Source organism: Oncorhynchus mykiss, chromosome 2, assembly GCF_013265735.2.
Source record: "Oncorhynchus mykiss isolate Arlee chromosome 2, USDA_OmykA_1.1, whole genome shotgun sequence".
Taxonomy (NCBI): domain Eukaryota; kingdom Metazoa; phylum Chordata; class Actinopteri; order Salmoniformes; family Salmonidae; genus Oncorhynchus; species Oncorhynchus mykiss.
This window is the reverse complement of record NC_048566.1, coordinates 90,207,524-90,230,884: the sequence shown is the minus strand read 5'-3', so window position 1 is coordinate 90,230,884 and position 23,361 is coordinate 90,207,524. Positions and strand designations below refer to the sequence as shown.

Here is a 23,361-nt window from a genome sequence, read left to right as displayed (position 1 = left end):
CCACATTGAGGCCGAACCTACGAACAGATAACAGCAGCCCTGTCCACCTCGTTATGAGATGATCTAGTTGTAGTGTTGTGGGTGTTCTGCATAGGGCTTTAGCTGAGAAGAGGATAGCTGCAGCTCAATGTGTAGACCCGGAGTGTGGACCCGGAGTGTGGACCCGGAGTGTAGACAAGTGGGTGTCAAAGGGAAAGTGATGGGCATGTGGAATGAAGTGGGTGAGTCAAGTGCTCTGCTATAGGTTAGCCATTTTGGATTGAGCTGTGTTTCGTTTTCTTATTTTATCTTCTGTTTCTTACCACGTAACCACCGTGAGCTTCCGTATTGACAGAGTTTGGACTTCTGTTTTTAAGATGGAGAAGTTAGTCGTATTTCACTGTTAGTTTTACCCAAATAATTGTACATTTTCAGTGTTAAAGTACTGATGACGGGTGTACTCTTGTTTCATGCGTCGTATGCGTGTGCTTACTGTGACTGTCACTCTGATACTATGCAGCTACTTCCCATGCCTTTGCCAGACAGCATTGCTTGTCAAGCGGGAACGAAGGGCACTGTGTCCCGGTGTTGTTGCCGTTCATGCCCTACCTTTTAACTAAAATGTATGTGCATGTATAATGGTGACATCTAGATTGTTACCAGTATTAGGATACACTTACCCTAACTATGTTTTTTAATGGTGACATCTAGATTGTTACCAGTATTAGGATACACTTACCCTAACTATGTTTTTTAATGGTGACATCTAGATTGTTACCAGTATTAGGATACACTTACCCTAACTATGTTTTTTAATGGTGACATCTAGATTGTTACCAGTATTAGGATACACTTACCCTAACTATGTTTTTTAATGGTGACATCTAGATTGTTACCAGTATTAGGATACACTTACCCTAACTATGTTTTTTAATGGTGACATCTAGATTGTTACCAGTATTAGGATACACTTACCCTAACTATGTTTTTTAATGGTGACATCTAGATTGTTACCAGTATTAGGATACACTTACCCTAACTATGTTTTTTAATGGTGACATCTAGATTGTTACCAGTATTAGGATACACTTACCCTAACTATGTTTTTTAATGGTGACATCTAGATTGTTACCAGTATTAGGATACACTTACCCTAACTATGTTTTTTAATGGTGACATCTAGATTGTTACCAGTATTAGGATACACTTACCCTAACTATGTTTTTTAATGGTGACATCTAGATTGTTACCAGTATTAGGATACACTTACCCTAACTATGTTTTTTAATGGTGACATCTAGATTGTTACCAGTATTAGGATACACTTACCCTAACTATGTTTTTTAATGGTGACATCTAGATTGTTACCAGTATTAGGATACACTTACCCTAACTATGTTTTTTAATGGTGACATCTAGATTGTTACCAGTATTAGGATACACTTACCCTAACTATGTTTTTTAATGGTGACATCTAGATTGTTACCAGTATTAGGATACACTTACCCTAACTATGTTTTTTAATGGTGACATCTAGATTGTTACCAGTATTAGGATACACTTACCCTAACTATGTTTTTTAATGGTGACATCTAGATTGTTACCAGTATTAGGATACACTTACCCTAACTATGTTTTTTAATGGTGACATCTAGATTGTTACCAGTATTAGGATACACTTACCCTAACTATGTTTTTTAATGGTGACATCTAGATTGTTACCAGTATTAGGATACACTTACCCTAACTATGTTTTTTAATGGTGACATCTAGATTGTTACCAGTATTAGGATACACTTACCCTAACTATGTTTTTTAATGGTGACATCTAGATTGTTACCAGTATTAGGATACACTTACCCTAACTATGTTTTTTAATGGTGACATCTAGATTGTTACCAGTATTAGGATACACTTACCCTAACTATGTTTTTTAATGGTGACATCTAGATTGTTACCAGTATTAGGATACACTTACCCTAACTATGTTTTTTAATGGTGACATCTAGATTGTTACCAGTATTAGGATACACTTACCCTAACTATGTTTTTTAATGGTGACATCTAGATTGTTACCAGTATTAGGATACACTTACCCTAACTATGTTTTTTAATGGTGACATCTAGATTGTTACCAGTATTAGGATACACTTACCCTAACTATGTTTTTTAATGGTGACATCTAGATTGTTACCAGTATTAGGATACACTTACCCTAACTATGTTTTTTAATGGTGACATCTAGATTGTTACCAGTATTAGGATACACTTACCCTAACTATGTTTTTTAATGGTGACATCTAGATTGTTACCAGTATTAGGATACACTTACCCTAACTATGTTTTTTAATGGTGACATCTAGATTGTTACCAGTATTAGGATACACTTACCCTAACTATGTTTTTTAATGGTGACATCTAGATTGTTACCAGTATTAGGATACACTTACCCTAACTATGTTTTTTAATGGTGACATCTAGATTGTTACCAGTATTAGGATACACTTACCCTAACTATGTTTTTTAATGGTGACATCTAGATTGTTACCAGTATTAGGATACACTTACCCTAACTATGTTTTTTAATGGTGACATCTAGATTGTTACCAGTATTAGGATACACTTACCCTAACTATGTTTTTTAATGGTGACATCTAGATTGTTACCAGTATTAGGATACACTTACCCTAACTATGTTTTTTAATGGTGACATCTAGATTGTTACCAGTATTAGGATACACTTACCCTAACTATGTTTTTTAATGGTGACATCTAGATTGTTACCAGTATTAGGATACACTTACCCTAACTATGTTTTTTAATGGTGACATCTAGATTGTTACCAGTATTAGGATACACTTACCCTAACTATGTTTTTTAATGGTGACATCTAGATTGTTACCAGTATTAGGATACACTTACCCTAACTATGTTTTTTAATGGTGACATCTAGATTGTTACCAGTATTAGGATACACTTACCCTAACTATGTTTTTTAATGGTGACATCTAGATTGTTACCAGTATTAGGATACACTTACCCTAACTATGTTTTTTAATGGTGACATCTAGATTGTTACCAGTATTAGGATACACTTACCCTAACTATGTTTTTTAATGGTGACATCTAGATTGTTACCAGTATTAGGATACACTTACCCTAACTATGTTTTTTAATGGTGACATCTAGATTGTTACCAGTATTAGGATACACTTACCCTAACTATGTTTTTTAATGGTGACATCTAGATTGTTACCAGTATTAGGATACACTTACCCTAACTATGTTTTTTAATGGTGACATCTAGATTGTTACCAGTATTAGGATACACTTACCCTAACTATGTTTTTTAATGGTGACATCTAGATTGTTACCAGTATTAGGATACACTTACCCTAACTATGTTTTTTAATGGTGACATCTAGATTGTTACCAGTATTAGGATACACTTACCCTAACTATGTTTTTTAATGGTGACATCTAGATTGTTACCAGTATTAGGATACACTTACCCTAACTATGTTTTTTAATGGTGACATCTAGATTGTTACCAGTATTAGGATACACTTACCCTAACTATGTTTTTTAATGGTGACATCTAGATTGTTACCAGTATTAGGATACACTTACCCTAACTATGTTTTTTAATGGTGACATCTAGATTGTTACCAGTATTAGGATACACTTACCCTAACTATGTTTTTTAATGGTGACATCTAGATTGTTACCAGTATTAGGATACACTTACCCTAACTATGTTTTTTAATGGTGACATCTAGATTGTTACCAGTATTAGGATACACTTACCCTAACTATGTTTTTTAATGGTGACATCTAGATTGTTACCAGTATTAGGATACACTTACCCTAACTATGTTTTTTAATGGTGACATCTAGATTGTTACCAGTATTAGGATACACTTACCCTAACTATGTTTTTTAATGGTGACATCTAGATTGTTACCAGTATTAGGATACACTTACCCTAACTATGTTTTTTTTGTGGGGGTTTTTGTATTTTATTTTTGCATTTTCCAATTAAGAACATTCAAAACAAAAGTGAAAAGATATTAGACAACGATAGGACAAAGTGACAGTAACAGACGAGCGTAACTAAAAATAACTATATTTACAAACATACAATAAAAAATTATAATAATGAGACATTGGATCATATGGTCACCTGCTGTATCATACACTTGGCCCTAATCAAGTGTATGATAGCTACAGATGCGGTCAAATATATTGGCACCCTTTACACAGGTCATGCTTCCTTCTAAATATAAATTGAAAAAGCATTTGGTGTTCACCCGTGTAGGTCTATTTCTTTGATTTACAACTGCGCAGGACCCCATTTTTATTTTTTGTAAGTGCAATGGTGTCATAAATGGAGCCGGAGGGGAAGGCTGCTGTTTTACGGCCCCTAACCAACTGCAATATTTAGTTTTTGTTTGTAATTATTTTGTACATAATGTTGCTGCTACCATCTCTTATGACCGAAAAACAGCTTCTGGATAGCAGAACATTGATTACTCACCTCCAACTGGACAAAGATTTTTTTCTTTAATGATTCCGAAGCGAAGGATATGCTGCTTCTCCGAGACCAGGTCCAAATCCCTGTCATTCACATGAAGAAAAGACTGAATACAGGGGGTGGAGATCGGGGTGCCTTGGGAGAATTCGTCGGCGAGTGGGTAACCCGCCTCCCACATCTGTTCTATTGGCCAATGTGCAATTACTGGAGAATAAACTGGATGATCTCCGTTCAAGACTATTCTACCAACGGGACATTAAAAACTGTAATATCTTATGTTTTTCTCTGTGTCGTGGCTGAACGACTACACGGATAATATACAGTTGGCTGGGTTTTCCATGCATCGGCAGGACAGAACAGCTACGTCTGGTAAGATGAAGGGTGGGGGTGTGTATCTATTTGTCAATCACAGCTGGTACGCAATGTCTACTATTAAAGAAGTCTCGAGGTATTGCTCGGCTGAGGTAGAGTACCTCATGATAAGCTGTAGACCACACTATCTAGACATCTATATTTTCCGTAGCCGTCTATTTACCACCACAAACTGATGCTGGCACCTAAAGACTGCACTCAACGAGCTGTTTAAGGCCATAAGCAAACAAGAAAATGCTCATCCAGAAAAAATGCTCATCCGGCACTCCTAGTGGTCAGGGACTTTAATGCAGGCAAGCTTAAATCCGTTTTACCTAATTTCTACCAGTAACCAGAGGAAAAAAAACTCTAGACCACCTTTACACCACACACAGAGACGCATACAAAGCTTACCCTCCATTTGGCAAATCTGACCATAATTATATCCTCCCAATTCTTGCTTACAAGCAAAAACTAAAGCCGGAAGTGCCAGTGACTCGCTCAATACGGAAGTGGTCTGATGATGCGGATGCTACGCTACAGGACTCTTTTGCTAGTAAAGACTGGAAAATGTTCGTGGAATCATCCAATAGCATTGAGGAGTGTACCACCTCAGTCACCGGCTTCATCAATAAGTGCATCGACAACGTCATCCCAACAGTGACAGTACGTACATATCCCAACCAAAAGCCATGGATTACAGGCAACAGTCGCACCGAGCTAAAGGCTAGAACTGCCGCTTTCAAGGAGCGGGACACCAATCCAGAAGCTTATAAGAAATCCCTTCATGTTCCGGACAACGGTGTGATCACATTCTCCGTAGCCGATGTGAGCAAGATCTTTAAACAGGTCAGCATTCACAAGGCCGCGAAGCCAGACGGATTACCAGGATGTGCACTCAACCCTCTGCAACTGGATACTGGACTTCCTGACGGACTGCCCCTGGTGGTAAGGCTAGGCAACAACACATCTGCCACGATGATCCTCAACACGGTGGCCCCTTAGGGGTGCGTGCTTAGTTCCCTCCTGTACTCCCTGTTCACCCACAACTGCATGGCTGACCACGACTCCATCACCATCATTAAGTTTGCTGACGACATAACAGTGGTCACCAACAGCCTGATTACCAACAACGATGAGACAGCCTATATGGAGGAGGTCAGAGACCTGGCAGAGACCAACATCTCCCTCAACATGATCAAGACAAAGGAGCTGATCGTGGATTACAGGAAAAGGAGGGCCGATCACGCCCCTATTTACATCGACGAGGCTGTAGTGGAGCAGGTTGAGAGCTTCAAGTTCCTTGGTGTCCACATCACCAACAAGCTATCATGGTCCAAACACACGAAGACCATTGTGAAGAGGGCACAACACCTTTTCTGCCATTTGACATGGGTCCCCAGATCCTCAAAGTTCTACAGCTGGATCATCGAGAGCATCCTGACTGGTTGCATCCCCACCTGATATGGCAACTGCTCGGCATCTGACCGCAAGGCACTAGAGAGGATAGTGTGTACGGCCCAGTACATCACTGGGGCCAAGATTCCTGCCATCCAGGACCTATATACAAGGCAGTGTCAGAGGAAGGCCCAAAACGTTTCCAAGACTCCAGCTACCCAGTCATAGACTGTTCTCTTTGCTACCTCACGACAAGCAGTACCAGAGCACCAAGTCTAGGTCCATAAAGCTCCTGAACAGCTTCTATCCCCAAGCCATAAATCTGCTGAACAATTAATCAAATGGCCACCAGGACTATTTACATTGAACTCCCCCCCTCGTTATTTTATTTTAAAAATGACTTTAGTTTATTTAGCAAATATTTTCTTAACTCCATTTCTTGAATTACATTGTTGGTTAAGGGCTTGTAAGTAAGCATTTCACGGTAAGGTGAATTGACTATACCTGTTGTATTCGGCACGTGACAAATAACTATTTTATTTGACCGCATCTGTAAGAGTAAGCATTGTGACGGCGCAACCCACAGATGTTTCTTTAAGTGCCGAATGTTTATCCAGAACCAGGAAAGATGCTAATAATTTTTGTATATAACTGAGCTTTCAGTCAGGCGACCTTCATCAGAGCTGACTAAAAGTCCACTGACGGAAAGCTCCACTATATTAAAATACATTTGCCTCTGACTGGAAGTGTGTAGAGACTTTTTCCTGTTTCTCCATTTTGCCTTTTGCCTCCTTCATAAATCAGCTTTGGGTGTGCGGTTGATTCAGACGATTATCTATACATTGTTTATGCATACCTGTGTATAGATCAGTGGTTCCCAACCTTTTCCGGTACCACCAACTGAATTTTACTCTGCCCGGAGTTCCCCTGAAGTACCCCCTCGTGTGCATTTAACCAGTAGGCCTGAGGTTTAATGAGTTCTCAAGTACCGCCTGTGGATAGGCCAAGTACCCCCAGGGGTCCTCGTACCCCTTGTTGGGAACCACTGGTTTAGATTATATAATTAATTATAAATTACGCCTGTACCATGTTTGACTATGATGGTTTTTAGTGTCTCAAAACTAATTTTGAGTGGTCCACAATGTGGTTTGTAAATAATCTATAATTTGTATCATTGTGGAGTGACACACAAACTTTAACCAACTCAAACCACTGTTCTGATATCTGCTGTTCCGTGTTGCAGGACTTTGATTGTTCTTGGAGAAACATGGTGCATTAGAATTGTGTATAAAAGCCTTTGAATTCCTGTAATATGGGCTAATGTGGTTGATGCCACTGGGGGTAATCATTGTAGCTCTATTGTTTCTAATGCCATGGTGGTGTGTGTAACACTAACAATGCTGTGTTTTTCTGTCTCCTCTACAGTAAGCATGTTTCTGAACACCCTGACCCCCAAATTCTACGTGGCTCTGACTGGGACATCTTCCTTGATATCAGGACTCATACTGGTAAGTTGATGATATTCTATTCATATTATGACATTTAGCACATTTATCCAAAGCGACTTAGATCAAATGATTCTATTATATTGATAAGATATTTGAGTGACCGCTCTAACAATGCAAATGCATGTCCTCAAAGATGGAAGGCAGGTGGGAGGAGGAGAGATCAGGACCATTCTAGCCAATGAGAGGGCAGATGTACATGTCAACAACGGGCACAACTGCGATATAACATCGTCGACTTTGCCAAAATGCCACGTGTCCACTTTTATATAAGTGCTTTCATAACAACCTAACAATTAATCAATCAATCAAATATACCGCACTTAGCAGTTACATTTTTGTTGGCCAAATTCAACACGCTCTCATTGACCTCCATACAAAAATTTGACAGATTTTGGGTGGAGTAAACCCTCTTGCTGTGCCTCTTCCTCTCTGCTTACAGTCCAGTGAGTGCATACATTTTAGTATATGATGATCTATGCCATTTAGCAGAAGATTTGTATCCAAAGCAAGATATTTGCAGTACAGGGAGTGCATTGCCTACACTACACTTAAGTATTGTGTGATGCCAGTGGGAATTGATCCCCCAACACTGGTCTTACCCACTGAGCCACACAGGACCACCAAGTTGAGCCTTGTGTGTCTGTTGTATGGTGAGAGTGAACTGTGCTACAAGGGTCTTTCTTCCAAAGAAAATGAAAACTAAAAAATAAGAGAGGTACGGTAGCTTTAACTAGCGAACCTCATTCCTCTCTGTGGGTTGGCCAGTTTGTTTAGTTGCCTGGTAACGACGATGAGTCTCATAGGGCTCTTAAGCCTTCATTGTGTCCTATGAATAATTACAGTAGAGATGAGATTATATGTGCCTGGACTGTGATGTGTTAAAATACAGAGACTAAGATGGTTAGGTAATAGGGCATTACTGTATCACCAGGACTAGAAGTAATGTAGACAAGGCAATACCAGTTGTGGATGACTTTCCAGATATAAACAGTCAAGGATTTTGTGTGTGTGTCAGCCAGTGTTGAAATAGAGTTGCGTATTGGGCCCTGTCTTGATTGGGCAATGCTAAAAGAGAACATGTAAGAAAGTGTGCACATCTTTGTGCAGATGGTTTTACTTTCATATTTTAAGAGCATTAGGGCTCTTCAGAAATGAGAAATCCTGTGCTAGCCTGTGATACATTGCACTTAGTGGCATAATACCAAAAATCAAAGACCCTCTAAGTCGAACACAGTCCTATCAAACCTATCAGTGGTATGAGTGATGTAACCCAAAGGACATTCAACTAATTCGACACGGCCCTAAAGACCGTTTTTGGAATAGATCAGTCATACCAATTATACAGTCACATATTGTTTCTCTATGGCCCTGACCCTACTGAATCCTCCCTGTATTAACTGCCTCATGTTGGTCTCCTGTCAGATATTTGAGTGGTGGTACTTCAGGAAGTACGGTACTTCCTTCATCGAGCAGGTGTCAGTGAGCCACCTGCGCCCTCTGCTGGGCGGCGTGGACAACAGCTCCCCAACCAACTCCAACAGCAGTAACGGAGACGCAGACTCCAACCGACAGAGTGTATCTGGTAAGACTCCGAGATTTACTATATGGGTAGAGCATTCACTACATATATAGAGCATGTACTAGGTATAGAGCGTTAACTAGATGGAGCATTTACAAACTAGGTAAAGCCTAGTGTTTACTGTTAGTGACCCAGCTCCTCAGTGAAGTGGCCTGAGACCCTGTGGTTTACTAAAGCCAGATGGAGTATATTGTTGTCCCCCAAGATGATATCGGGGAGGGGACTGTGGATCTGTCTCCGTCCGTACGTTAGTCCCACACGATATTTCAGACAGCACTGGGACGATTTTGAGGGAACTTGGGTGAATGATGCGTCTTGCCATAGAGATCCGGCATTTGCATAATGACACTGATTGGCCCAAGGCGGAAACTATAGTAATTAACTTAAATTTCTTAGTCACATCTGATATCCCAAGGTGTGGCGCTGCATCATTTGTGGGGGCCTTGTTGGTAGAAGAAAAGACAGCCCAGCTCATTAATAGAGATAACATATAGAGAATCTGCCTACACATCAGAGCATTTAGGCCTACTACAAACAACTAAAGCATTTAGTACCTTATTGCCTTAACGTTCGCTCCAACACCACTGACAAATCCAGTGTGTGTTTTTGTTTCCATTGAGTGAAAAGGGATTATCTGAGCTGTGTTGAATCAACACTGCATGATTGGTGAAATTGCTTTAGAATGATTTGCTGTTGTAATCCCCATGTCAGGGGAAAGGAGGGGGATTTTAAGATGGACTGGCTAGTGATGAAGACCTGTGGATTTGGGATGCAGTCTGGTAGTACTGACCTGAAGATTACAGAAGCTATGAAGTTGCCTTATTGTAGTGTAATTTAGTATAGGAATTTCATGATGTACACGTGATCCCTAACTTGCTCAGGAGTACATTTAGGAGTCTACTTTGTCGGATATGCCTACAAACCATCCCGAACACTGTCTTTCTCCTCTTGTTCCCTCAGAATGTAAAGTATGGCGAAATCCACTGAATTTATTTCGAGGGGCGGAATATAACCGGTGAGTCACATGATCCCTTCCTCAAGTACCCCTGTTTCTCTCCACATCTCCTCTGTGTTCTTCACTCTTTTCCATACTCTGTCCTGTTCTTCCCTCCTTCCCTCTCTCTGTTTCTCTGCTCTGCTATGTCTGCTCGCTCTCGCTCTCTCACCTCAAGAGAGTTGGTAGTAATGGCTGGGTCTGACATGGTGTCAACAGGCTGAGAGAATCCCTGCCTCACCAGGAGCCCATGTTATTAGATCAGTGCTGACTAGTTTAGCCCTCCCCCTTTTCTCTATTGCTTCTCTCTCTCCACTTTCTCTTTCTCTCTTTCATTCTCGATCTCTCCACCGCTCTCTTTTATTCTAGATCTCTCCACCGCTCTCTTTTATTCTAGATCTCTCCACCGCTCTCTTTTATTCTAGATCTCTCCACCGCTCTCTTTTATTCTAGATCTCTCCACCGCTCTCTTTTATTCTAGATCTCTCCACCGCTCTCTTTCATTCTAGATCTCTCCACCGCTCTCTTTCATTCTAGATCTCTCCACCTCTCTCTTTCATTCTCGATCTCTCCACCTCTCTCTTTCATTCTAGATCTCTCCACCTCTCTCTTTCATTCTTGATCTCTCCACCTCTCGCTTTCATTCTAGATCTCTCCACCGCTCTCTTTCATTCTAGATCTCTCCACCGCTCTCTTTCATTCTAGATCTCTCCACCGCTCTCTTTCATTCTAGATCTCTCCACCGCTCTTTCATTTTAGATCTCTCCACCTCTCTTTCATTCTAGATCTCTCCACCTCTCTTTCATTCTAGATCTCTCCACCTCTCTCTTTCATTCTCGATCTCTCCACCGCTCTCTTTCATTCTAGATCTCTCCACCGCTCTCTTTCATTCTAGATCTCTCCACCGCTCTCTTTCATTCTCGATCTCTCCACCGCTCTCTTTCATTCTCGATCTCTCCACCGCTCTCTTTCATTCTAGATCTCTCCACCTCTCTTTCATTCTAGATCTCTCCACCGCTCTTTCATTCTAGATCTCTCCACCGCTCTCTTTCATTCTCGATCTCTCCACCGCTCTCTTTCATTCTAGATCTCTCCACCGCTCTCTTTCATTCTAGATCTCTCCATCGCTCTCTTTCATTCTAGATCTCTCCACCGCTCTCTTTCATTTTAGATCTCTCCACCTCTCTTTCATTCTAGATCTCTCCACCTCTCTCTTTCATTCTCGATCTCTCCACCGCTCTCTTTCATTCTAGATCTCTCCACCGCTCTCTTTCATTCTAGATCTCTCCACCGCTCTCTTTCATTCTCGATCTCTCCACCGCTCTCTTTCATTCTCGATCTCTCCACCGCTCTCTTTCATTCTCGATCTCTCCACCGCTCTCTTTCATTCTCGATCTCTCCACCGCTCTCTTTCATTCTAGATCTCTCCACCGCTCTCTTTCATTCTCCATCTCTCCACCGCTCTCTTTCATTCTAGATCTCTCCACCGCTCTCTTTCATTCTAGATCTCTCCACCTCTCTTTCATTCTAGATCTCTCCACCGCTCTCTTTCATTCTCGATCTCTCCACCTCTCTCTTTCATTCTAGATCTCTCCACCTCTCTCTTTCATTCTCGATCTCTCCACCTCTCTTTCATTCTAGATCTCTCCACCGCTCTCTTTCATTCTAGATCTCTCCACCTCTCTTTCATTCTAGATCTCTCCACCTCTCTTTCATTCTAGATCTCTCCACCGCTCTCTTTCATTCTTGATCTCTCCACCTCTCTCTTTCATTCTAGATCTCTCCACCTCTCTCTTTCATTCTAGATCTCTCCACCTCTCTCTTTCATTCTAGATCTCTCCACCTCTCTCTTTCATTCTCGATCTCTCCACCTCTCTCTTTCATTCTCGATCTCTCCACCTCTCTCTTTCATTCTCGATCTCTCCACCTCTCTCACCCCCCAGACTTTTAGTAGGACCATGAACATTATTTTGACCGTGTGTGTGTGTGTGTGTGTGTCTACCAGGTATACGTGGGTGACGGGCCGAGAGCCACTCACGTATTACGATATGAATCTCTCGGCACAAGACCACCAGACCTTTTTCACATGCGACTCTGACCACCTCCGGCCAGCTGACGCCAGTAAGGAACATGCACACATCGCCCAGAGACGCACACATCGCCCAGAGACACACACATCGCCCAGAGACGCACACATCGCCCAGAGACGCACACATCGCCCAGAGACACACACATCGCCCAGAGACACACACATCGCCCAGAGACATCGCCCAGAGACACACACATCGGCCAGATCACCCAGAGACACACATATCGCCCACATCACCCAGAGACACACACATCACCCAGAGACACACACCAAGCCCACATCACCCAGAGAGACACACATCGCCCACACACACATCACACACATATCACCCAGAGACACACACATCACACACATATCACCCAGAGAGAGGCCCAGAGTCGCCCACATCGCCCAGAGACGCCCAGATCGCCCAGAGACACACACATCACACACGTCACCCAGATACACACACGTCAGACGCACACGTCACCCAGAGACGCACACGTCACCCAGAGACGCACACGTCACCCAGAGACGCACACGTCACCCAGAGACGCACACATCGCACACGTCACCCAGAGACACACACCCACATCTCCCAGAGACACCCACACATCACCCAGAGACACACACACACACACACACACACACACACACACACACACACACACACACACACACACACACACACACACACACACACACACACACACACACAAAGCACCCAGAGACACACACACAAAGCACCCAGTGACACACACACACATACACACACACACACACACACACACACACAGCACCCAGAGACACACACACATAGCACCTAGAGAAACACCCAAAGACACACACACACAGCACGGAGAGATACACACACACAGCACCCAGACACACAGCGCCCAGACACACACACCCACACACACACACACCCAGAGACACACAGCACCCAGAGACACACACACATAACACCTAGAGAAACACCCAGAGACACACACACACACACACACACACACACACACACACACACACACAGCACCCAGAGACACACACACACACACACACACATGTCACTCAGAGACACACACACATCACACACGTCACCAAGAGACACACACACACACACAGCACCCAGAGACACACACACACACACACAGCACCCAGAGACACACACACACACAGCACCCAGAGACACGCACCCAGAGAGACACACACACGTCACCCAGAGACACACACGTCAGACGCACACGTCACCCAGAGACACACACGTCAGACGCACACGTCACCCAGAGACGCACACGTCACCCAGAGACGCACACGTCACCCAGAGACGCACACGTCACCCAGAGACGCACACATCGCACACGTCACCCAGAGACACACACCCACATCTCCCAGAGACACCCACACATCACCCAGAGACACACACACACACACACACACACACACACACACACACACACACACACACACACACACACACACACACACACACACACAAAGCACCCAGAGACACACACACAAAGCACCCAGAGACACACACACACATACACACACACACACACAGCACCCAGAGACACACACACATAGCACCTAGAGAAACACCCAAAGACACACACACACAGCACGGAGAGATACACACACACAGCACCCAGACACACAGCGCCCAGACACACACACCCACACACACACACACCCAGAGACACACAGCACCCAGAGACACACACACATAACACCTAGAGAAACACCCAGAGACACACACACACACACACACACACACAGCACCCAGAGACACACACACACACACACATATGTCACTCAGAGACACACACACATCACACACGTCACCAAGAGACACACACACACACACAGCACCCAGAGACACACACACACACACACACACACACAGCACCCAGAGACACACACACACACAGCACCCAGAGACACGCACCCAGAGAGACACACACACACACACAGCACCCAGAGACACACACAGCACCCAGACACACACACATAGCACCTAGAGAAACACCCAGAGACACACACACAAACAGCATCCAGAGACAGACACACACACACACAGCACCCAGAGACACACACACCCACATCAACCCAGAGACGCACACACACACACCCACAACACCCAGAGACACCCACACATCACACACATCACCCAGAGAGACACACACACACACACACACACACAGCACCCAGAGACACACAGCACCCAGAGACACACACACATAGCACCTAGAGAAACACCCTGAGACACACACACACACACACACACACACACACACACACACACACACACACACACACACACACACACACACACACACACACACAGCACCCAGAGACACACACACACACACACACAGCACCCAGAGAGACACACACAGCACCGAGACACACACACGCGCACACACAGCACCCAGAGACGCACACACACAGCACCCAGACACACACAGACACAGCACCCAGAGACACACACACACACACACACACACACAGCTCCCAGAGACACACACACACTAGCACCCAGAGACACACACACACGCACCCAGAGAGACACATACCACACCCTGTCACTCACCCCATCTCCAGGGAGGTGTGATTCATGTTCACAGGTAGTATCATACCTCTCTGACCTCAATAACACTTACTAATGTGCGTGTGTGTTTTTAGTAATGCAGAAAGCGTGGAGAGAGAGGAACCCACAGGCACGAATCTCTGCTGCACACGAATCCCTGGAACTAGAGGAGTGAGTAGTTCCTTCTTTCACCTACACAGATGCTGTGGAACATGGTTGGCCTCAGTTCACTCATGCATTACTTGAAAATAACCTATTATTTTTCTGAGGAATCTTCAATGAGGTCTCTTCAACTCTTCCTCAATTGAGGTTGTATCAACCCCACCTGTATACTGTTGTATATACAGCCTGACTATAAAGTGTGAGATATATATACACACACACACACACACACACACACACACACACACACAACATTTTCACAGCCTTTCAGGATACTTTTTTTAGGGGTCAACGGCATCACAATTTATTCTCCTTTGTGCTTAGTGTGTGGTCTTCCCCTGTTTCTTCCTCCAGCTACACTACATGACCAAAAGTATGTGGACACCTGCTCGTCAAACACCTCATTCCAAAGTCATGGGCATTAATATGGAGTTGGTCCCCCCTATTGCTGCTGTAACATCCTCCACTCTTCTGGGAAGGCTTACCACTAGATGTTGGAACATTACTGCAGGGACTTGCTTTCATTCAGCCACAAGAGCATTAGTGAGGTCAGGCACTGATGTTGGGTGATTAGGCCTGGCTCGCAGTCGGCTTTCCAATTCATCCCAAGGGTGTTCGATGGGGTTAGGGTCAGGGCTCTGTGCAGGCCAGTCAAGTTGTTCCACACCAATCTCGACAAACCATGTCTGCATGGGCCTCGGTTTTTGCACGGGGGCATTGTCATGCTGAAACAGGAAATGGCCCTTCCCCAAACTATTGCCACACAGTTGGAAGCCGAGACTCCACTAGAATGTCTTTGTATGCTGTAGCGTTAAGATTTCCCGTCACTGGAACTAAGGGGCCTATCCCGAACCGTTATTCCTCCTCCACCAAACTTTACAGTTGGCACTATGCAGTTGGGCAGGCAACCTACTCCTGGCATCCACCAAACCCAGATTCATCCTTCGGACTGCCAGAGGGTGAAGCGTGATTCATCACTCCAGAGAACACGTTTCCACTGCTCCAGAGTCCAATGGCGGCGAGCTTTACACCATTCCAGCCATCACTTTGGGGCGGCAGGTAGCCTAGTGGTTAGAGCGTTGGGCCAGTAACTGAAAGGTTGCAAGATGGAATCCCAGAGCTGACAAGGTAAAATCTGTGGTTCTGCCCTGAACAAGGCAGTTAACCCACTGGTCCTAGACTGTCATTGCAAATAAGAATTTGTTCTTAACGGTCATGCCTAGTTAAATAAAGGTTACATTTAAAAACATGTAAAAAAAACAAAAAACTTGGCATTCAACAAGCTTACCACTTTACAACTGAGCCGTTGTTGCTCCTAGACGTTTCCACTTCACAATAACAGCACTTACAGTTTACCGGAGCAGCTGACTTGACGACCTGACTTGTTGGAAAGGTGCCATCCTGTCCAACAACATATGGAGATTGCATGGCTGTGTGCTCGATTTTATACATCCGAATCCACTCATTTGAAGGGGTGTCCACATACTTTTGTATATATACTCTATGTTGTCTTCCTCTCCTGTGTCGTCTTCCCCAAAAATTATTTTCACTCTTTTCCAACTGGTCTGTCTTGTCCTGTTAGCTGTGCAACAGCGTCCATCCTGCTGGCAGAGGAGGAGGCCACCACCATCGTGGAGGCAGAGAAGCTCTTCAAACAGGCCTTGAAGACAGGAGAGGGCTGCTACAGACGCAGCCAACAGCTTCAACACCATGGTGCACAGTACGAGGCACAGCACAGTGAGTAGAGTACACACAAACACAGCCAAACACACACACAGTACGAGGCACAGCACAGTGAGTAGAGTACAAACAAACACAGCCAAACACACACACAGTACGAGGCACAGCACAGTGAGTAGAGTACAAACAAACACAGCCAAACACACACACAGTACGAGGCACAGCACAGTGAGTAGAGTACAAACAAACACAGTCAAACACACACACAGTACGAGGCACAGCACAGTGAGTAGAGTACAAACAAACACAGCCAAACACACACACACACAGCCAAACATACACACAGTACGAGGCACAGCACAGTGAGTAGAGTACAAACAAACACAGCCAAACACACACACAGTACGAGGCACAGCACAGTGAGTAGAGTACAAACAAACACAGTCAAACACACACACAGTACGAGGCACAGCACAGTGAGTAGAGTACAAACATACACAGCCAAACACACACACAGTACGAGGCACAGCACAGTGAGTAGAGTACAAACAAACACAGCCAAACACACACACAGTACGAGGCACAGCACAGTGAGTAGAGTACAAACAAACACAGCCAAACACACACACAGTACGAGGCACAGCACAGTGAGTAGAGTACAAACAAACACAGCCAAACACACACACAGTACGAGGCACAGCACAGTGAGTAGAGTACAAACAAACACAGCCAAACATACACACACACAGCCAAACATACACACAGTTGAACACACACACAGACAGACAGACAGACAGACAGACAGACAGACAGACAGACAGACAGACAGACAGACAGACAGACAGACAGACAGACAGACAGACAGACAGACAGACAGACAGACAGACAGACAGACAGACAGACAGACAGACAGACAGACAGACAGACAGACAGACAGACAGACAGACAGACAGACAGACAGACAGACAGACAGACAGACAGACAGACAGACAGACAGACAGACAGACAGACAGACAGACAGACAGACAGACAGACAGACAGACAGACAGACAGACAGACAGACAGACAGACAGACAGACAGACAGACAGACAGACAGACAGACAGACAGACAGACAGACAGACAGACAGACAGACAGACAGACAGACAGACAGACAGACAGACAGACAGACAGACAGACAGACAGACAGACAGACAGACAGACAGACAGACAGACAGACAGACAGACAGACAGACAGACAGACAGACAGACAGACAGTCAAACATACACACAGTTGAACCAACACACACAGTCGAAAAGATTACGCATGCACCTGGTTGGAAACACAGACGCACACTCTCAAACACTTACATATATACGCAAATAAATCTATTAGTGTGTGTGCTCGGATGTGTCTGTGTGTGTTATACCAGCTGAAATAACTTTGCTGCGGTGTTTCTCTCAGGAAGGGATACCAATGTTCTGGTTTACATTAAGAGGAGACTTGCTATGTGCTCTAGAAAGCTGGGCCGAACCAGAGAAGCTGTCAAAATGTTGAGAGATGTAAGTACAGTATACACCAAGCCACCAGGAGGTTACGGACCAATCCCCAATCCTACTGTAGTTCCCACTGAACTTGAATTGTCTGTTAGATCAGACTTGATGTCAGGGGAACTACGGGGGGGGGGGGGCTAGGTGAAAATGTGACTTGGTAAAAGTTAGGATTTGCCTAACTTTTTACATGCCAATGTTTTCAATCACTATAAATTTGTATGATAAATGTAACAAAAACATGTAATGAAACAACAGCGGCCGCAGGGAGCCTAGCAGTTAAGAGCATTGGGCCAGTAACTGAAAGGTCGCTGGTTTGAATCCTCGAGCCGACTTTGTAAAAAATCTGTCTGCCTTTGAGCAAGGCACCTTCATTTGTTCCGCATGTCGCTCTGGTTAAGAGTGTCTGCTAAATGACTGAAATGGAAATGTACAGTATGTTCTGAGGCTCCAGAGGTCTGGGTCTGGAGGTAGCCTGGTCCCAGGTCTGCTGCTGTCATCTCTTATTGCCATGACAAGGTCTGGCACCAGGCTAGGTGTGAGGCTGTGTGGGACTGGGCGGGGTTACTAAAGTCTGTTGTTTCACTGACTGTCTGGTATTACATGTAACAACAGTTGTATGTTTTCCAGTTAATGAAGGAGTTCCCTCTCCTCAGTATGTTCAATATCCATGAGAACCTGCTGGAGTCGCTGCTAGAGCTGCAGAACTACGCAGACGTACAGGCCGTACTAGCCAAGTACGACGGTAAGACACACACACCTCTTAAAGTTAAAAAAGTTCAACGTTAACTGTTGCTCATTGGTCCATGACCAGACATTCAAGAGACACCTGTGCAGTGCTAACAATGTCACTGTGATTTTATTTCTGGAGATGAGACATAAGTTTGAATGACAGACATTACATAACAAAAGTCATAAAATATAAATCATTAGATAATAAAGTCTACATCCAACCATTACCATATGACTTAAATTAAAATGACCCTGTATTTTAGTGGAATCCTGTAAACCCTCCAATACCTTCAGTAAAAACCGTTAGGGGCCCTATTCTTTCCCTGTCTAGTGTAAATGTCTTCTAGTTAAGTGGAGGAAAAAGAACACTGTTGATATGTGCTTTGTCTCCCCACAGATATTAGTTTACCCAAATCAGCAACAATATGCTACACAGCAGCCTTGCTCAAAGCCAGGGCGGTATCAGACAAGTGAGTATCCTTTTACTACTGTTACAATGGCACCAAGTGATTCACATACCTGAAGTAGTATTTCAAAGTTAGCCTGGGGATATTCGTGTGACAGAGAGAATGATATTGAGTGATTCTGTTTTGAAATGGGTTAGGGCATTTTAAAACACCTCCTAGATATCCTAGTTCTGCATATAACACTGAGAAGATTCCATTTATCTTAGCATAGTAGCCCCTATGACTGCAGGTACACACACACACACACACACTACACTTTCACATACACTCAATGACCCACATTCTTACACACACACACACACTGGTGTCCCGTGTTCCCCATGCAGGTTCTCTCCAGAGGCAGCGTCAAGGCGAGGGTTGAGTACAGCAGAGATGAATGCTGTAGAAGCCATACACAGAGCTGTGGAGTTCAACCCACACGTCCCCAAAGTAAGACACAACAATGGAGCTACATACGTAACACTGTCGTGTCTTTACTATCATTAAATGAAGACTTATAGTTTTTTATCAAAGATTCTCTGTAATTAGTTATTACGCGATTAGACTGATTAATCATGTAACCGTAATTACTACGAAGTCGGGGCACCAAGGAAAAATATTCAGATTACAAAGTTATCATTTCCTAAAATAACTTTTTTGATATTTTATCTGATCAATTAGTCTTCAAATTAATAAATTATTTACATTACCTCACATTAGTCTCATTCCAAACGTCGTAAATTGTTGGTTATCTGCACGAACCCAGTCTTCACTATGAGTCCATACATCAATTGTCTTAAATCATTTATGTATTACTAACTAAGTAATTCACATCAGTTGTCTTAAATCATTTATTTATTACTAACTAAGTAATTCACAGAAATGCATAAACAAACAGTAAATATGGTTACAAGAAATGATAAGAGAATGTGCCCTAGTGGGCTGAACCGGCATGGCGGCTTGTTAGACAAAAGGGAAGTGGGGGTCAGCTGAGAAGTCACTACAGAGTTAATAATTATAACAAATGAAATGTTAATCCTTTGCACATGAACGCTCACTCATTCGGGAACAATTGCAATCAATATATATATTTACACTCGGTGTGTCGTCTTGATCGCTGGTGAAAAGTTAATTTATTTTGTAGAATAGTCCATCTCTCTCCCTCTCAGTAGTGGTTAGAGGGGATTGTTCAGAGTGACTCGTTATAGAATGGATGTTTCGGCGGTTGTCGTTCTTCCCGTTCAATGATACCGAATTCCTAGCTGCAGACTAGTATTTAATTGTTCTTGTTCTTATTCTTATTCTGTCGGTATCGATAGTCTAAGAGTTTAACCACGTGGTATGGTTAAAATATTCAGCAATGGTCTACAACCTTTGTCCTCCTAATGGAGAAAAACATGGTCTGCAACCTTTAGCCATCTCGTAATTGAGGTAAGCTCGGTCTGCTGATCGAAAACCCGAGTGGGGGTTTTATTCGGAAGGGCCGAAGAGGGCTGTCCCAGGATGTCTGACCCTAACTGGGCTCAGGGGCGGTCCAGGATGTCTGGCCCTAACTGGGCTCAGGGTCGGTCCAGGATGTCTGACCCTAACTGGGCTCAGGGGCGGTCCAGGATGTCTGACCCTAACTGGGCTCAGGGGCGATCCTCTGATTTAGTTCAAATCAAAAGGGAATTGTATTTTTCTTCATTAAACAGTCCAAAGTCATATTACACAATTACACAAACAGTATCATCCTCACTCATTCATCTTATACAACAATTAGATGTAAACCTCATATCTGAGGCTATTATATAAACAGCGTTATGGTAATGTGGCCACACCGTCTCCCATGAGCTTCCCAAGTTGTGACAAACGGACCAGTTCGTAGCTGGATTCTTCACCGATCTTTTATACTTTCTCTGGAACATGACATTTTTTCGTACCTCAAGTTCTGTGAGGTGGAAGAAATTCCTTTGTGCTCCATGAAAATCTACTCTCTCTATACTGTGTGGCCACAAGGAGGTCTTCTCAGGAATTTACTACCTCTGACCACAGCAGCCTAGTTGAAGGAGGCAAGGGGGAGGCAGGGAGAGGGGGATGGGGTTGCTAAACCCAAAGAGGCCAACGTCATGACAACTGCTAGTAGCATTACTACAGTGGTTACTCCACTAAAAGTTTTGCGATTATGCTGCAGGATTTAGAGGTCATTTGTTGTTTAGTACGGTACCCTGCATCACCACTTAATTTCTCCAGACCAGCGCAAGGACAGTTAAAGCACTGATTACGCTTTTGGGTCCAACTGTGTCTCTGACAATGAATGGGCGACATAAACCTAAATAGAAAATGATAATTGTGTACGACTTCAATATTACTTACTAAAACTGTTGTTACACTAAGGTTTTTAATCATTTTATTTTGGTCTTACTGTAGTACTGTAGGCCACTCCCAACAGGGCATGCTGTACAGTGCCTGAGTGGTGCAACGGTCTAAGACACTGCTACAGATGCTGGTCCAATACCCGTGCCGGCCTTGACTGGAAGACCCATGAGGTTTCTCTCCCTCTAAAAACAGAAATAAATAATTCTAAAAAAACAAATTAGCTTTATTTACAAATTAGTAACAATGTGTCACACCATGTTCAATAATGGACTTTTTCTTGCTCATTTTACGTTATTTTACAACTAAAACAAAGCGATTTATTATTGTTATTATATTATTATTATTATTATTATTAATTTAGAATGATATAAAAGCCTGTTGGATATTCTCACATATATATTATTAACCCTGTAATTAGCAGGACAATATACATTGGTCATATTGTTCATGGCTCCTGAGTGGCACACAATGGGATTGCCTTGCAGTTCTCCAGCTTTATCCACTGAAAGCGTTCAAGGCACGAGGGCAGGGGGCACGGGATGGGCCGCTGAACCGTGCACAGAAGACGGACCTAGCCCATGGGGAAGGGAAGAGGAGGGAGGGGGTGGACCCCCACTTTGTCACACTGGTAGGACAGAGCAACACTTTAAGGGGCATTGCACTAATAATGGAGCTGACTAGGGAAACTTTCCCTCTGTTCTTAGTGCCAGTCTGCACGTTCAAACTAAAACAATGTAACTAATAATGGCATCTTTATGCTTTCATTAATAAAATAATGATAAAAATACTCTTTCAAACTGCAGATGTTTGTTTATTTAGTTATGGGTCCATAACGAATTACTATGGGAATAAATATCACTGAATTACAGAAATATTGGAACAAAGTTGTTTAATGAAGGTAAACAACTTGTTGCATACTAGAAAATACTCCTTCAAACACATATGGTCACGTTGTACAGCACCATTATGGCTATTAGCAGGTAGCTGGACAATAGACTTGCCTAGAAGGAGGGTAAGGGGGAGAATTCTATCATCAAATGTATTTCTTATTTAGGTTGGCTGTATCACAACTGGTCGTGATTGGTTGCAATTTCAGTTGTTTAAAGGCACATTCAACTTAGTGTATGTAAACTTCTGACCCACTGGAATTGTGATACAGTGAATTATAAGTGAAGTAATCTTTGTCTGTAAACAATTGTTGGAAAAATTACCTGTCATGCACAAGGTAGATGTCCTAAATGAATTGCCAAAACTATAGTTTGTTAACAAGACATTTGTGGAGTGGTTGAAAAACTAGTTTTAATGACTCCAAGTGAATGTAAACTTCTGACTTCAACTGTACTACTACTACTGTAGCACCACTATGACGACGACTCCTACTGTAGAACCCATTACTACTACTACTACTGTAGCACCACTATGACGACGACTACTACTGTAGAACCCATTACTACT

The 23,361-nt window shown here is 43.3% G+C and overlaps 1 protein-coding gene across 7 annotated transcripts in view; it reads left to right on the top strand.

Annotated features, from left to right (window-relative positions):
- LOC110502310 (suppressor of tumorigenicity 7 protein homolog) overlaps positions 1-23,361 on the top strand; it is a 101,298-nt gene that overhangs the window by 67,644 nt on the left and 10,293 nt on the right. For 4 of the 7 annotated variants that reach the window (XM_036958767.1, XM_036958781.1, XM_036958775.1 and 1 more), the window contains 10 exons: positions 7,688-7,770; positions 9,193-9,352; positions 10,310-10,364; positions 12,349-12,464; positions 15,094-15,169; positions 16,743-16,897; positions 18,285-18,382; positions 19,001-19,115; positions 19,500-19,572; positions 19,896-19,998. In XM_036958767.1, coding sequence (XP_036814662.1) covers positions 7,688-7,770; positions 9,193-9,352; positions 10,310-10,364; positions 12,349-12,464; positions 15,094-15,169; positions 16,743-16,897; positions 18,285-18,382; positions 19,001-19,115; positions 19,500-19,572; positions 19,896-19,998 — 1,034 coding nt within the window. Of the gene's footprint in view, positions 1-29; positions 222-7,687; positions 7,771-9,192; positions 9,353-10,309; positions 10,365-12,348; positions 12,465-15,093; positions 15,170-16,742; positions 16,898-18,284; positions 18,383-19,000; positions 19,116-19,499; positions 19,573-19,895; positions 19,999-23,361 lie in introns of those variants that run through there. The other 3 variants (XM_036958746.1, XM_036958750.1, XM_036958757.1) reach the window with 3 other exon arrangements.